Source organism: Geotrypetes seraphini, chromosome 8 (assembly GCF_902459505.1).
Source record: "Geotrypetes seraphini chromosome 8, aGeoSer1.1, whole genome shotgun sequence".
In the NCBI taxonomy this organism is placed as follows: domain Eukaryota; kingdom Metazoa; phylum Chordata; class Amphibia; order Gymnophiona; family Dermophiidae; genus Geotrypetes; species Geotrypetes seraphini.
In genome coordinates, this window is record NC_047091.1 from 11,182,238 (window position 1) to 11,198,981 (window position 16,744).

The window sequence follows — 16,744 nt, forward strand, 5'->3', positions numbered from 1 at the left end:
AGCAGGCGTCAATAAGCCTGTTCGTCGTTTCAGCCAAGCGCTTTCCGAAGGAAAAGGATGCCTGTACTTTCCCTCTGAAAACTGGTGCAATTTATTTGCATATCCAATGCACAAAGCAGGCAGCCTACTCCAAAATTAGAGTCGTAGTCTCTCATTTAGAATTATGATGACATGCTACATGTCTATTAAGCATGTAAATGCTTAGAATAACGGCATTTATGTATATCTGGAGACAAGCCAAGAAAGCACAAAGGGCCTGATTCTCGAAACACGCACCCCGATTGCAGGCGGCAGTAGGTGTCCTACCGCAATCGGGACGCATATTTTTTTTTAGAAAAAACTGAATGAGAACAGACGCCTACATTGTAAGCGTCTGTAACACATCTATGGAGACGCGCAGGGACGCTTAAGTATGCCCAAGTTGGAACACGGGCTTGGTTTCGCCCAGAAGTGGCTTTGGCCATGCTTAAGCGTCGCGTTACAGATGCTTTAAATGTAATCTGTCCAGTGATGTAGAAGCGATTCTCTTTAGGACGCCGATGCGTGATTGACACGTGATCTGTGGCCGCCTCTTAGGTGTCTGCCAAGATTGGAGTCCTATAGAGAATTAGGCCCAAAGATTCGGATTCTGTTTAAGGCACCTACATTAGGCGTTGCTAGGTGTCCTAATCAAGGACACTTAGCAACGCCAAACTTTGGAATCTACACACAACTTTTTTTTATAATTGTTATGGAAATTGACCACACTCGTTTTCAGCCAATCAAAAAAAAATAAAATTTAATTAACAAAAGTTCAGTGCCCTCCAATGCCTATTTGAAAAGTAGGCATGGTTTAGGGGCGGAGAATAGGAGTGGTTGACGTAGGTGTTGCTAGGCGCCCGAGTTAGGTGCCGGTAAATTAGACCAAGTAAAACCTGGCCTAATATACTAGAGCCCACCTTTACGATGCCTAGCCACACCTAAGTATACCTAGCTGCCGCTAGGCGGGATTCTATAATGGACATCAAGCAGTTGATTGAAAAATCGTACTGAGCAGCACCTACAATGTAAGCGCCACTAAGCCAAAGGGCCTCCAAGAGTAGATTGGCATCCAAAGTTTATTGAAGGATCCAACACGGGCCGTGTTTCAGCGGGACACCTGAATCAAGGGTCCTCAACGTGAATGTTACAATCAGGATACTGTTCTCTGTCCAAGCATCATTCTGTCTTGTTAGGCAACGAAAAACTTGCAAAACGCTTGCTGTCTAGCAAGACAGAATGACGTTTGGACGCTCTAGAGTTTTGACAGCGTTCTCTACTTAGTTGTGCGAATTGGCTACATTGTTTTAACCTTTAGATGGGCAGGAATTACCCACAGATTTTTAAAGGAACCAAGGACAATATCCTTGATTGTAACTTTCATGTTGACAACCCCTGATGCAGGCATTCCACCGAACATGGCCTGTGTTGGGTCTTTCAATAAACTTTGGATGCCAGCCCATTCCTTAGAGGCCCTTTGTGCTTTTTTGGCTTGACTTGGTTTCCTGTGTTTTGGACTCCCTCTCTTCCAGTTGTATTTATACACATCCACGCATAGGGTTACCATGATGTCTGAGAAAACCCGGACATGTCCTCTTTTTAGAGGACTGCCCGGGTGCCCGGAAGGATTTCTCTAAAACCAGGCAGTTTGCCCAGGGTTTGGAAGTTCTGAGCACGGAGGCCGTGTCTGGAAGCCTTTGCGCATGCGTAGCCATCTCCGTGATGACAGCATACGCACACGTGTGTGATGTCATTGCGTCCTCGTCGCTTCCAAATGTGGCCTTCGAGCTCGGGGAGGTTTGTGTGGGGGCGGGGCAGAGCCAGATTGGAATGGGGCCGGGCCAGATGTCCTCATTTTTCAAACAAGAAATCTGGCAATCCTATCCATGCATATATATATACAAGTAAATACCAAAATTCTAGCTGAGTGCTATTCTGCAAATACTCATTTAACTTCCATGGTATATATTTGTAAGAAGGGGGCATATAAATAGGTGAAGCCTGGACAGGACTCGCACACATGTAGCTTATCCCTCCCCTTTAGAACCACAGAACTCTGGAACAACCTCGCCTCCCCGCTCAGAATTTCAAACTCCCTCCAATCCTTCCGCAAACACCTGAAAACTTGGCTCTTTTCAAAAATCTAACACCTCCCGCTCTTTGGTTCTTTATCTTCCTAGCTCCTTTCCTATAACCCTTCATTGTAGCTCCTTTTCAACCTAACCCTGTAAACCGTGCCGAGCTCTACGCTTGTGGAGATGGCACGGTATACAAACCTAAGGTTTAGTTTAGCTTAGTTTATGCATACCTCTGACGTAGGGCATGAACACTCCCTCTACTAGCTCTAATGCTGGAGCAAGTGCTCACACCTAACATTTAGGTGTACACAACCAGTTACACTAGTATTCTATAAAGGAAAGTGGGTGCCTTTGTTCCTTTATTGCACTGGTTCCTACCAGGTCCCCCATTATAGAATTGCCTTGTATGTGATTTATACACTAACTGGCAGATTCTATAAAAGACGCCTAAAGTTAGGTGCCTAGATTGACACACCTAGCCCATCGAGGCGCCTGACTTAATTATTTAAAAAGCTTAATTGGCACAGATAGCAAGCAATTAGCACCTCATAATTGGCTTAAATTAAAAATAATTGGTAGGCTCCTAACTCGGTAGGCACCTAGGCCAAAGCGCCTACAGTAAAGTAGGCATGGTTAGCAGCAGATCATGGGTATATTTTGTACATAGGCGCCCGGTTTGGACTTAGGCTTCAGTAGGAGCCTAACTTAAGACGCCAGTATTTAAGCCAAGGAAACCCTGGCATAAATAGGGCGCACCTAAAGTTCAGATGCCTATTAGCGCTTTAGTCCACTTTAGGCACCGCTAGGTGAGAGTCTATAAGCGGCGCCTAACTTAAAATTGACATGGACTAAGCGCCGCGTTTCTACGCCCCTATAGTTTAGGCACTGTTTATCGAATTGGGCCTTAAGTTGCTTCCTATTAATTCCTGTACCTTTCTACTTCTCTTCTTATAGTGGAGGTGATATTCAGGGGTCAGTTTAGTGTGTGTGTGTGGGGGGGGGGGTGCATGGAGGTGGGTAGATGATGAAAATTTCTCTTGCCCCCTTCATCAGCAACTTCAGGCATCCTCTCTCATGTCAGAATTAGCAAACTCTTTTCCCCACAAGATGAAAGCGTTACCCCCCTCCATCTACAAACTGGCAAAACCCAACTGCACCCAATTTTAGAAGTAGGCATTCAAGATATAAGGGTTACCCCCTCCGTCTACAAACTGGCGAAACCCAACTACACCCAATTTTGGAAGTAGGCATTCAAGATATATGGGTTACCCCCTCCGTCTACAAATTGGCGAAACCCAACTACACCCAATTTTGGAAGTAGGCATTCAAGATAAAAGTGTTACCCCCCTCCATTTACAAACTGGCAAAACCCAACTACATCCAATTTTGGAAGTAGGCATTCAAGATAAAAGCGTTACCCCCTTCCGTCTACAAACCCAACTGCACCCAATTTTGGAAGTAGGCATTCAAGATAAAAGCATTACCCCCCTCTGTCTACAAACTGGCAAAACCCAACTGCACCCAATTTTGGAAGTAGGCATTCAAGATAAAAGCGTTACCCCCTTCCGTCTACAAACCCAACTGCACCCAATTTTGGAAGTAGGCATTCAAGATAAAAGCGTTACCCCCCTCCGTCTACAAACCCAACTGCACCCAATTTTGGAAGTAGGCATTCAAGATAAAAGCATTACCCCCCTCTGTCTACAAACTGGCAAAACCCAACTGCACCCAATTTTGGAAGTGGGCATTCAAACAGAAAAACAAGTTGCCATCCCTTCCTTTGGATGCCCAACGGTCTCCGAAGAGAATAAAGCCTCATTTGTACTGACTTCCAAAAGATGATCACTTGGGTGTTTGCTTGGGGTTTTTTTTTTTTTTTTTAAACCATTCAGTTACTAAAGTTTATCTTTTGCGGGGAAAAATAAAAATTCATGCTAGTTGTAGATGTCGGCCCTGTGACTTTCTGATGGTACCTGCTCAGGTTACTGGACATAATATGCAAATTTTGCTCCTATGATTCAGTACTCTGGACGTAAATTGGTCAACTAGTACATTGCAGTCAGCTCACAAAATGGAAAATCAAATTAATCTTTAAACCACTTCTTTTTGTTCCAGTTTTCATAGCTGCTGTTGGCTCGCAAAGCTTACTGCCGAAGGATTCCCTAACTGATATAATCTAGAGACCATAGCTGCTCCTATAGTGATTGGATTTCCACCAGGCAATGCGACCCTTGGAATTAAAACATCATAATAACCAGACCAGTTATTTCTGCCAAAAAAGCAATGTACATGTGATATGTGTGGTACGTGAGAGCTGAGGGGATGAAACCTCAACAGAGTGACCTTCCTTCCTTCTCCCCGCCACAAATGTGTGTCCCAAGACTGGGAGGTCATTGATACGGAAGCTCTGTCAGTAGCCTCTTCTTCTGCTACCTGCTGGACATGTTTCATTGTGCTTTTTCAAGGCAACATGGGACACATGATGTTCCCACAACTCCCTCCCCCATCCCTGTTTTGTTTTGTTTTAGAATCCAAGTCTGTTTATCTGAGCCTGCAGCTCCAGCCCTGCGCCAGAAATGTGTTTTGCTATTAATCCACAAGGACGGAGGCCTGTAAGCCCAATCACTGAGGCTGCCGCGCCACCTACCAAGCCCCTCTCGTGAAACGTTGTCCCGGTAGGTGCTGGTTTCCGCTTCAACTCTGCAATCTCAGTGAATACTTTCTGCGCTGAAACGCGGCGGAGAAAATTTCAGTCCGTATAATGTTTTTTTTTTAATCTCCTCCGTTTCGTTTTTTTAAACTTAAGACATTTTTAAAAAAAATTTTTTTTAATCTCCTAGTTTGACCAGAAATAAAAATAAAGGCAAAAAGAAAAGCCAAATTGGGAGTGAAGAGGGAGGAAGAAAGAGGCACTCAGGGGGGGGCTAGTCCCTGGTCTATGCATAGAACTCCTCCTGTTTGTCGGGTTTTTGGTACGTGACGCTGGCTTGCTTCGGCTCCTCCAGCGTGTAGCTTCCCTCGTCTTTCTTCTTCATCCGGTAGATCAACAGCATGACCAGAAAGGCAGCGAACAGGGCGCCCACCACGCCTCCGACAATCACAGCTGTGGAAGAGAGAGAGAGAGAGAAAATAAACATTGCATCAACAGCCAAACTCAACATTAGCCACCAAAGCGAACATTTTGGGCAAATTCAATGGGTGTTAAGGGGTGAAAAAATCCCACTGAGCATTATTGTTCATTTCAATACTAGTCCAACAAATTACAAATAGTTACATTTTAGTTCAAGTCTTTTTTTTTTCTCTCTGTCAGCAATAGTGCCCCCGACTGGTGTCAGGTCAAAAGCGCGCCGGGACAAAGGCGCGCGCAGACAATTGAGGGCAGCGCGGAGGCGCGCGCCGCTCAAAATTACTGTTTTTAGGGCTCCAACGGGGGGCGTGGGGGGGAACCCCCCACTTTACTTAATAGAGATCGAGCCGTGTTGTGGGGGCATTGTGGGGGGGGTTTGGGGGGCTGTAACCCCCCACATTTTACTGAAAACTTCACTTTTTCCCTGTTTTTAGGGAAAAAGTTAAATTTACAGTAAAATGTGGAGGGTTACAACCAGTGCTCCCTCTAAGCGGGCGGGTGGTGTGAGCAAAATTTTTTCCCCGGGCGCTAAAAATATCGGGCGCCAGCACCAACTCGCCCGATTCTCCTCTCGCCGCGGCCTGCCATCTCCGTACGCCGTGCGCTGTGACGTGACATTGTGCGCTGCGAGGCAATATTTTGTGCGCCAGCGCACGCCAGCGCAGCTTAGAGGGAACACTGGTTACAACCCCCCAAACCCCCCATAACGCCGGCACCATCACTATTAAGTAAACTGGGGGGGGGGCTCCCCAACAAAACCCCCTGTCGGAGCCCCTAAAAACTGTAATTCTCTTCGGCGCGCGCCTCCGTCTTGCGCTCAGTTGTCGGCGCGCACCTTTGTCTTTCGCGGGGTTGTCTACGAACCACTGTAAGCATTGGTGTAAAGTTTACAATTACTCTCTTTTCATAGATTGCAGTTGGTTCCAAGTGCCAAAAGATTCACACCTGCTTTTTCTGTCAGAAAAAAACAAAAAAACACACCCTTGATGTCACCTCCTCCTAGCCCAGCCATCATGGAACCCATTGTATACTTTTAGTTGGGTTAAGAGTGGGGTATTTTCAGACAGCCCTATTAACTGGAAAAATTGGTATTCACTTGATATATGGCTTCTGAAAATTGCTCTTACCCTTTGCTTGGGTTTTTCAACGTGAGCAAATGAGTAGGCATGAGGTAGATTTGCCTACAATGGAGACGGTATAGGCAAACGGATCTCATTCCTTGTGCAAACCTTGAAAGTCGGACCAGTTTGTGGCTACTGAGAGCCAGACCGGGGCGAGTCCAATTAAGAACATAAGAATTGCCACGCAGAAAAGGGACCAACTGGCTGACCCGATCTGCTCCACTGACTTCCTCTTTGGTTTTCTACTACTTGAAAGAGATGAACATATAAAGACCATCCCACCTCGCTCTTCTACCTCACCATAAAGTTAACCACTGCAGTTACACTGCCCGTTCACAACATGAAAACGAGAAGATCACATCTTATGCACCTATATTGGCTAGGTGCTCCAATCTTGGATCCTAACTTCAAGTACCGTTTATAGAGTCTGAGCCGAAATGACTACCGTATTTTTATGCATATAACGCGTGCGTTATACGTGATTTTACAAACCGTGCATAACCATGCGCGTTATACGTGTGAGCGCGTTGTACAAATTTTTTTTTTTCATTCTGATCCAGCATTCCCCCTGCGAACCGGCATCCTCCCCCTCCCCCGCTCGCGTCATCCCCCCCCTCCCCCGCGATACTACATCCCCCCCCAGCACCGCAAAGACAACTCTTACCCGATTGGGCACCGGCACCAATGCACAGGATGTGCCAGTGCCAGTGCCCGAAGATCCTCCCTCGTTGGGTTGGGCTGGGCTGGGCTGGGCGGTGCGAGAGAGATCCTCCTTCTTCCTGTGCCGGGCTGAACTAGGCTTTGAGCATTTGCGCATGCTCAAAGCCTTCTGGCACATCCTGTGCATTGGTGCTGGTGCCGGTGCCCAATCGGGTAAGAGTTGTCTTTGTGGTGCTGGGGGGGATGTAGGATCGCGGGGGAGGGGGGGGAGGATGCCGGTTCGCAGGGGGAATGCCGGATCAGAATGAAAAAAAAAATTTGAGCGAGACCAGAAGGCCGGTGCCCAATCGGGTAAGAGTTGTCTTTGCGGTGTTGGGGGGATGTAGGATCGCGGGGGAGGGGGGGGTGACGCGAGCGGGGGGGAGGATGCCGGTTCGGAGTAGGCGGGAGGAGGTTTTAGCCTGCGCGGTATACGCGTGTGCGCGCTATATTAAAATTTTATTACATAAATTTCTGTTCCCCGCGCGCTATACCCGTGTGCGCGTTTTACACGGGTGCGCGGTATATGAGTGAAAATACGGTAAGTATTCCAATAAGGGTGCTCTGTGCAGAACGCCCTTTACAGAATGGTAGCTTGTCACGCTTCTCGCACCCAACTTTCCTCGCGAGCACTTATGCCCGTCAAAGGCTGGCGTAAATTCAGATTGTTTAGAATGAAAAGTCTCAGTATTTCCAGGAAGAAGCTTAAACGGTATTGGGGATCCAACGTTCTTCTCTCCGCAGATATGGAACCATCTAGCAACTGAAAGCATGGGGCGGAAATCTTTCATTGACCTCGGAGAGTCCATGGCCATCTCATACCTTCTAATAAGCAGCTTTAAAACATTCCCTTGGAGCTCAGGGACCAAAGAAAGGACGGGATACGTGAGGCCTTGAAAGCTCGTGTGCTAACCTCATCCTTTTCAGCATTCCAATGAAAAGAATTATACTACCCCCCTCCCCTCCCCAACTGAAATCCAGTTTTCTCCGGTCCCCCTGAGGGCAACCTGCGTTTAACACACTGTGAACAAATTCTATCCAATCTCTTCCCATCTTAATCCATGCCGGACAGGTTGCAGTATGAATGCAATCTTTTACGGCATTTAATAATCCTGCCACAGCTCAGGAAAAATGGCCACGTCAGATGGTTTGCCAGCAGACTAATTAGTCTTTGGTTGCTGTCCTGCCGTAGGGCCCACAATCAATATTCTTCCTGCTAACTGTAACTCCTGCAAGCTGTGCTGGAAATTCAGTGGCTGTGGGTGTTTTTCTGACATATTACAACACTTCTACTGACAAATTCCTGTTTTCAATGACTTGGCCAGCAGCTAGAATGAATAAAACTAATGTCTCCTTTCCTTTCTTCACAATTCCTCGTAATCTTAGCTGTTTGGCTGCTCCCACCTCATATTGAAGCACATGGACTCTGTAAAAAAAAACTAAAAACCCAAAAAACAGGGAGAGGGACTTGTGGCTTTATGCCATGATGGAAATGAAAGCTTCAGCCTTTGTAATGGATGAAAGAACATCTAGGAATGGGAGGGAGGGGAGGTGTAGATGCTATTTATTTTCTGAAATTTAGCACACCCCTCAGGTTACAGGCTTTAGGGAAACCATTGGGGAGAAGGGGATTATTAGAACTCATTCTCTTCCCCTGCCGAAACCTCCACCCGCTCTAAAGCGCCCTGAAATCTGGCCTTAATGTGTTCTAACACGGGACTTTCCTGCGCGCTAAGCTCAGATTAAACATGACACTTTTATAGGGCAGTTTCCGCCTCCTCCTATTTAGAGAGATAAGATATCCTGTGAAATTCTTCAAACAATCAGCAAAATTATAATACCACTGTATCCTTATAGCGATTAGATCTAACGATGAGAATAGCCAACTATGCTATCTATGGAGTAGGAAAGCCTCACTTATGGCTTTTAGGAACAAGTCAGATCTGAGATGGTGGTACTGGTTGAGCGTATCCTGAACTTTCACCGTTTGGTTTTCAAAATATATGTATGAGCTATAATTTGCATACATTGGAGACCCAATGTTCATTGTTGATATCCTGACAACATGGCGGGCATTGGGGGGGGGGGGTCACCAGTGAAAGCTCTGGGCTAGAAAACCTTTTCAGGCCCCTTCATAGAAACATAGAAATAGACGGCAGATAAGGGCCCACGGCCCATCCAGTCTGCCCACCTTAATGTCCCTCCCCTACCTTTGCCCTGTGAATAGATCCCATGTGCCGATCCCATTTGGCCTTAAAATCAGGCACGCTGCTGCTGGCCTCAATCACCTGTAGTGGAAGACTATTCCAGCGATCAACCACTCTTTCAGTGAAAAAGAATTTCCTGGTGTCACCTCGTAGTTTCCCGCCCCTGATTTTCAACGGATGCCCTCTTGTTGTCGTGGGACCCTTGAAAAAGAAGATATCTTCCTCCGCCTCGATGCGGCCCGTAAGATACTTGAACGTCTCGATCATGTCCCCCCTCTCTCTGCGCTCCTCGAGCGAGTATAGCTGTAATTTGTCAAGCCGTTCTTCGTATGGTAGATCCTCGAGTCCCGAGACCATCCGGGTGGCCATTCTTTGCACAGATGACTGAGAGGGAATATGGTAGAGGTCTATAAAATATTGAATGGAGTAGAACAGGTCGATGAGAATCGCTTCTTTACTCTTTCCAAAAATACAAGAACTAGTTGGACACAAAACGAAGCTAAGTAGTAAATTTAAAAGTAATAGGAGAAACTATTTCTTCACCTCACATCTAAATAAACCCTGGAATTCACTGCCAGAGAATGTACTAAAAGGAGTTAGCTTAGCAAGGTTTAATAAAATTGGACAAGTTCCTACAAAAAATGTCCTCAAGCCATTATTAAGATGGATGTGGAAAAATCCACTGCTTATTCTTTGAATAAGCAATGCAAAACCTGTTTTATACTTTGGGATGTTACCAGGTACTTGTAACTTGGATTGCCCACTGTTGGAAACAAGATTCAGGGTTTGATGGACCTTTGCACTGTACCAGTATATCAATGCTTATAATCTTATGTTATATCGGTGTGCGTCAAACTTTTTTAGCTCTGGCACACTAAAACGGAGCAAATGTGTTTTGCGGCACATTATAATTGAAATTATAAAATTGCAAAATCAACCAAAAATTTGAAAGTTCTTTAAGCTACATATGTGTAATTGTAACAATTCTGAAACTAAAGTAGCTAAAATAGATTTGCTAATCAATGCAATGGAATTTTTTTGTTTTTAAGTGCAAATGAACTCAAAACGCGGCTCGATAATCGACAAGCAAACGCGCATTTCATCATCCACCATCTGCAGTCCTTCTCTTTTTTTAAATTTAATTTCTGTCAGAGCTGAAAATCCAAGTTCACAAAGACAAGAAGATCCAAATGATAACAAAGTCTTGATTGCTTTGTTGCTCGAAGTTAGGATAATTACTGCCTAAAAAATAAAGACAAAATTACTTCCCTTAGTTTTCGAGGACCAATCACATCAAAGAATGATGCTTGTCTGGGCGGTTTTATCCTTACGCACACAGGCGCTCATAACATTGACAGACTCTTGCGTCCGTGATGTACATGTCATCTGTTCTGGTGTATACTTATGAAGGTAATTTTTTTAAAATAAATTAAAATTCTAGAAACAAAGAACATGAATATAGGATGCTGGGGGTGACATTAACCAAATGCGAACAAGAAAAGGATCTGGGGGTAGTGATTGATAGAACCCTTAAAAGGCGGCGGCGAAAAAAGCAAACAGGATGTTGGGCATGATTAAGAAGGGGATCACGAGTAGATCGGAAGAAGTTATAATGCCACTTTATAGAGCAATGGTCAGACCGCACTTGGAATACTGCGTCCAACGCTGGTCTCCATACCTTAAGAAGGATATAACTCTGCTGGAGAGGGTGCAGAGGCGAGCCACGAAACTAGTCAAGGGTATGGAGAATTTGAGCTACAGAGAACGCCTCGAGAAACTGGGACTGTTCACCCTCGAGAAGAGAAGACTGCGAGGGGATATGATAGAGACTTTTAAAATATTAAAAGGATTTGACAAAATAGATCAGGAACCCTCATTACTAACATTTTCAGATGTGACACGGACAAGAGGTCATAGCCTGAAACTGAGCGGCAGCAGGTTCAGGGACTAACGTCGGGAAGTTCTGTTTCGTACAACGAGTGGTGGGCACTTGGAATACTCTCCCGGAGGAGCTTGTGATGGAGACTACTGTTCTGGGTTTCAAACGCAAGTTGGATGCACACCTTCTTGCTAATCGTATTGAGGGATAAGGGAAATCCGGGTCTCCATAAAGGAGTACCTAAATGGGCCTCCGCGTGTGCGGATCGCCGGACTAGATGGACCTAGGTCTGATCCGGAGAAGGCATTTCTTATGTTCTTATGGAATCTTTTGTGGCACACAGTTTGAGAGATACTGTGTTACATATTTAATATTCCACGGAAGCAAATTTCTAACCCAGGTGCACAGTTTTCAGGCTAAATGTGAAGAAGTCAAAAAGCTTTGGTGGAAAAAAAATAGAAAAGCAGTGTTTCAACACCGTATGTCAGTCCTAAGTAAAGTCATTAATAATATGAATGATCCACCTCACTGTTTCAGAAGCTAATACAGCATCCCTGTGCTGAAAAAGTGCCATAATGTCCTCCTCCGAGACGTCTCATTTCACATTCATATTCGCAGCTGATATTATTGAGAAGTCCCTGGGCAAAAAGGAGCCAGACAAACTCCATCTATTATTCTGATGAATTATCACCGTTCTCAGATTTCTTTGCATCCACTGATTTTTTTTTTTCCACCAGTGTTGCTCCCCTGTTCTATTAAAAATTAAATGCAAAATGTTTAGCAAGTTTCTATTCAGACTGAAATATGTTCCTGTCTCCTAAATTACTTGTCCCGAGGAATGCCCCACGGATTCTGCTTAGCTAATGACAACCTAGGCAAGATAGGAAAAAACCGAGCCAGCGTGAAAATGATTCGCATTTCAATCCAAAGTGGTGCAAGGCCAGCACTGTAACAGAGACTGAATAAACTAACACGGCTACTGTCAATATTAAAAGTGAAAAAAAAAAGGCATGTTCCGTAAAACGCAAAATTCAAGCTCAAGATTGAAGATTTAAAAGAAAGAGAAAATACTTTTTTTTCACTGAGAGGGTGGTAGATTCCCTAGCAAAAAAACAAAAGGAATTGACCCCAAAATATCCACAAAGAAAATCCAGAGAAAACCAAAAAAAAACTCTGTGGAGTGACGATGTTCCTAAATGGACTTTATTTGAAAGTGTCAAAGTTCCAAAGGTACACTGAAATCATCCACATAAAATAATTTCATCCACATAAAAGCCTTGTCTCACTTCCGGCTCACCACACAATTGTTTCCCACGTATTCACCTTTATAGGACCCCCAGGGACCCCTGAAGAAGACTTTTTGTCGAAACGCAGACCGTGTTGGGTCCTGTATCCCTAGCGGACCAGGTCCTTTAAGGCTCTTATGCGGATGATTTATTTTTATGTGGATGGAATTATTTTATGTGGATGATTTCTGTGTACCTTTGGAACTCTGACACTTTCAAATAAAGTCCATTTAGGAACATCGTCACTCCACAGAGTTTTTTTCGGTAGATTCCCTAGAACAGACTTCCAGTAGGAAAGATAAAGCCAAAATAGTAGAAATACATATAGACATCTTGGGAAAGAAGTTTCATCGAAACACGGACCGTGTCAGGTCTCAGTTTCTAACATTGAGAATCACATTGTGGAAAACAATAGTTTTGCGTCTTCAATAAAGTTCCTGAATCATGTACATCATCTCTGTAGTTTTCCTTTTTTGTTTAGTCGTATGCAGAGGACGCAAAATATCTTTCAAGTTTCTTTGGCATGAAAAAGCAATTCTCAAATCACTATTTTGAAAAATCGGGGATATTAAGCAGATCACATTATGGGAGCATGCTCTAGTAAGATAAGTTTGATCATTCTTAAATTTTGTTAGTTTTGCTGTGATAACTGAATATAGACATTTTTGGAGAGAAGTTTTTCAGGAATGGTGAAAGAAACTGGAAGCAAACAAAACAAAACTGCAGATCTGTACAAGACATAGGCAAAATTTATTGTGACAAAATAAATATATGTAAACCCTTTTACCAATCAAGGGACCCGACACGGTCCGTGTTTCGGACAAACCTTCGTCAGGGGTCCATGGTAAAAAAGGATAACAAAAAAAGTCACAAAAAAATTTTTGTAGAGTAGCAGCAAAGTGTTAGCGACGTCGAGATTCACCAACTGCAATGAAACGTCGCAAAAAGTGGAATCCAGGATACACAGGCTTAATTCATGAAAGAATACATGCTGCCTGTTTGGGTTACTGAGATTCTCGTAACTTTCATTGTCTTGAAATGAGACCCATATTGTGTGGTCAGGTCAGGGATAATCCCAGGATTTAGGCAAGCAGTTATAAAGTACTTGCATTTCTGTGCCTGACACTAGTTGGGCATGAGAATTTACAGTAGCCCTTGGCTACCATAAGTGTTCACACCCAAAGTTAGGCTAACAATTGCATACTAAGGGGGGAATTAATCAAACAGTGTTAGGGCTTTAAGTCACGGTAATTGGCCCTTTCTCTGACTTAAATAGCTCTAACGCTGCTGTTCCAAAAAAAATAGCATGATGATATTTAAGTTGCAGTGCGTTATGAAGTAATGAGATGCAAAATATGCAAAAGCAATTTCACGATCACAACTTGCAGTGATATACTGCAGGTCTTGTTAGAGCCCAAAAACCATGCTGGGGTTAATTTAACATCCAGGAGCATTGGGTCATGCAAAACCATAGACTGATGTTCCTGGGTTACAGCGATGAGTTACCCCTCCCCCCCCAGTCCAACCCAACATATACAGCCCCCGGCCAAATCAACCCTCATAGTGGCTACCTATCAACTCATTGGTGGTCCCAGGAGGGGGAGGGGGCGCTGGTGTCCAGGGGAAAAATATGATCCCCAATGGTAATAATGCGAGACTGCCACTAGGGGTGCCATTTTGAGGTCAGTGCCAGAGTGGCCAGAAGTGATTGGCTGGCAAGTAGCATTATTCCTTTAAGATGGGATTCAGCAAACCTGCAGTACTAGGTCACTGCAGGTTGCTGAATCCCACAGGGTATCAAGATACGGTAAAGGGTGAACCTTCACCGCACCTTGATGAATCCCCACTCCCACCCCCCCAAGCTAGTATTCTTTAAAGACAGTTTCATGCAGAACTGCATCTATAGAATTCACATTTAGCATGGATCAACCTGGTGCCTAACTTTGGCCAACTTCCATTGGCCTACTTTTGTGCCTCACCTTCCACACACCTCCATTCGCACATACACATATTATTTATTTTTTTTTTCTATACCATTCTTGCAGGAGAACTGAGAACAGTTTACATTAATTTATTCAGTCACTCAAGCATTTTTCCCCCATCTGTCCTGGTGGGCTCACAATCTATCTAAAGGCAATGGAGGGGATTAAGTGACTTGCCCAAGGTCACAAGGAGCAGCGTGGGTACTGAGGCTGTAGCTTTAAGTACTGCGCCACACTCTCCCACACTAGCCCCTCTGCATTGTCCCGCTGTCTGAAATAATATGTGCCTATTCTTTTTACATGCTCAAATCATATTCATACAACTTTCTTTCAGTTTCATTACAGAGGAATAGCTAAAAAGCCCCACTCTCCATTATTCTCTTAACAACAAAAACACAACAACGACCAAAACACCTAGGGGTTTATTAAAGCATGTTTCTGGGGCAGTGAGTGAGAGAGATGTTCTGGAAGGCTTTGTTTATGCTGAATAATTACAAACCTTGGGTGTATTTCTAACCACAGATCAATTGTACTAGAGCAGCACCACCTGCCTGGACAGCGTCTGTGATAGCCAGATGGATGGACAGATGCCCATCTATAAAATTAACAGTGCTTTTCATATTTTTGAAACACATTACCAAAAAAAAAAAAAAAAATCCCCTGCTCTATTCATAGAGCATGCCATTGTTGAACTACTGATGCGTTAATGAGATTTATATGGAACAGCCAGGATATCATATTTCCTAAATATAATACATGGCAACCACTGCATATGCTCTTTACTGTCCAGTAGAGGCTTTATGGAACTTTACAGCCACAAACAGTGGTAAAAAAACTTGAAAAGATGCTGCCAACCAGCATGGCGGCACATTGAGAACTGGTTGCCAATTGTCTCCATAGCCACTGTGCAATCAATGGTGAGCTGGCAATAACCCTCCATTAACATGATTGCAATTTCTCAAAGGAAAGGAGTGACTTATAGCATATAATTATAAAATCCAGCCTTCTGCCTAAAAATCATCATCATAGCATTCTTAATACACGGGAAAAAAAAGCTACCAGAGTCTAAGAGGATGGGCAGGGGAGGGCTTCAATGGCTGGGAGGGTGTAGATGGGCTGGAGTAAGTCTTAACAGAGATTTCGGCATTTGGAACCCAAGCACAGTACCGGGTAAAGCTTTGGATTCTTGCCCAGAAATAGCTAAGAAGAAAAAATTTAAATTGAATCAGGTTGGGCAGACTGGATGGACCATTCGGGTCTTTATCTGCCGTCATCTACTATGTTACTATGTTGGCCATAGTCATTAGGCAACATCCTTCAGTGTTGGAGCTGGGGCTTTAGAGACCCCTGGAACAATCGGGGGACGAAGAAGAACTGAGATGCTTTGGATTTACTTTCATCAGCAAAAGACAGTCCTTTATCTGCCATCATGTTTCTATAATCATAAAGTTCTATGACCTCACAATGCAAGAGCTGTAGCCTTAGCCTATGACCATAAAGCTCTGTGACCTCACAATGTAGGTGTAAAGAGCCTTAGCCTATAGGGAGAGGAGGAGATGATGTGGATGGGCAGACCGGATAGGCCATTTGGCCTTTATCTGCCATCATGCTTCTATAATCATAAAGTTCTATGACCTCACAATGCAAGAGTTATAGCCTTAGCCTATGACCATAAAGCTCTGTGACCTCACAATGTAAGTGTAAAGAGCCTTAGCCTATAGGGAAAGGAGGAGATAGTAGATGCTGTGGATGGGCCATTTGGCCTTTATCTGCCGTCATGTTTCTATGAATACTGGGTTCAGTTCCCACCGCAGCTCCTTGTGCCTCTGGGCTGTGTGCAGTGGTACCATCCATTTCAGAAGCATAAGGGGTGAATTGATTTAAGGAGCACTAACCAATGTTGTGCGCGCTAACTGATTTTGCACGTGCTAACCAATTTAGAATGCATTAAATACTAAAATGCCCATTACATTCCTATGGGCGCCTAAAAAAAGGTGTCGCAATCGTACCTATGTAGGCACTTTTTTGGCACTACGGGCATGGCTAACACCGGAAGTTGGCATTAGGCACCATAAAGCACCTATGTAGGCGCAATTCACGGCATAGATAGGCACCGAAAATGTAGGCCTGGGAAACCCTGGCCTACATTTCCGGCGCCTATCTGTCCCAGACCCCCCCGATTATCTCTGTGGCGCCGTCGCATGATTGATGGCGTGATTGGTGGTCGCTTTTTTTTTTAGGCGGGCGCTGATATCGGTGCCGTTTAGAGAATCTGGGCTTAGGTGCCTAACTCGGTAGGCACCTACCGCTTTGACGCAGGCATCTACACCGAGATACCTAATGGCAA

General features: G+C 44.4%; 1 protein-coding gene across 2 annotated transcripts in view; it reads right to left on the reverse strand.

The window, feature by feature from the left end:
• Positions 1–3,942: 3,942 nt before the first annotated feature.
• Positions 3,943–16,744, reverse strand: part of SDC3 (syndecan 3) — a 270,256-nt gene continuing 257,454 nt past the window's right edge. For both annotated transcript variants that reach the window (XM_033956532.1, XM_033956531.1), the window contains one exon: positions 3,943–5,199. In XM_033956532.1, the coding sequence (XP_033812423.1) occupies positions 5,033–5,199 (167 nt within the window). In that variant the 3' untranslated portion in view covers positions 3,943–5,032. The remainder of the gene's footprint in view (positions 5,200–16,744) is intronic.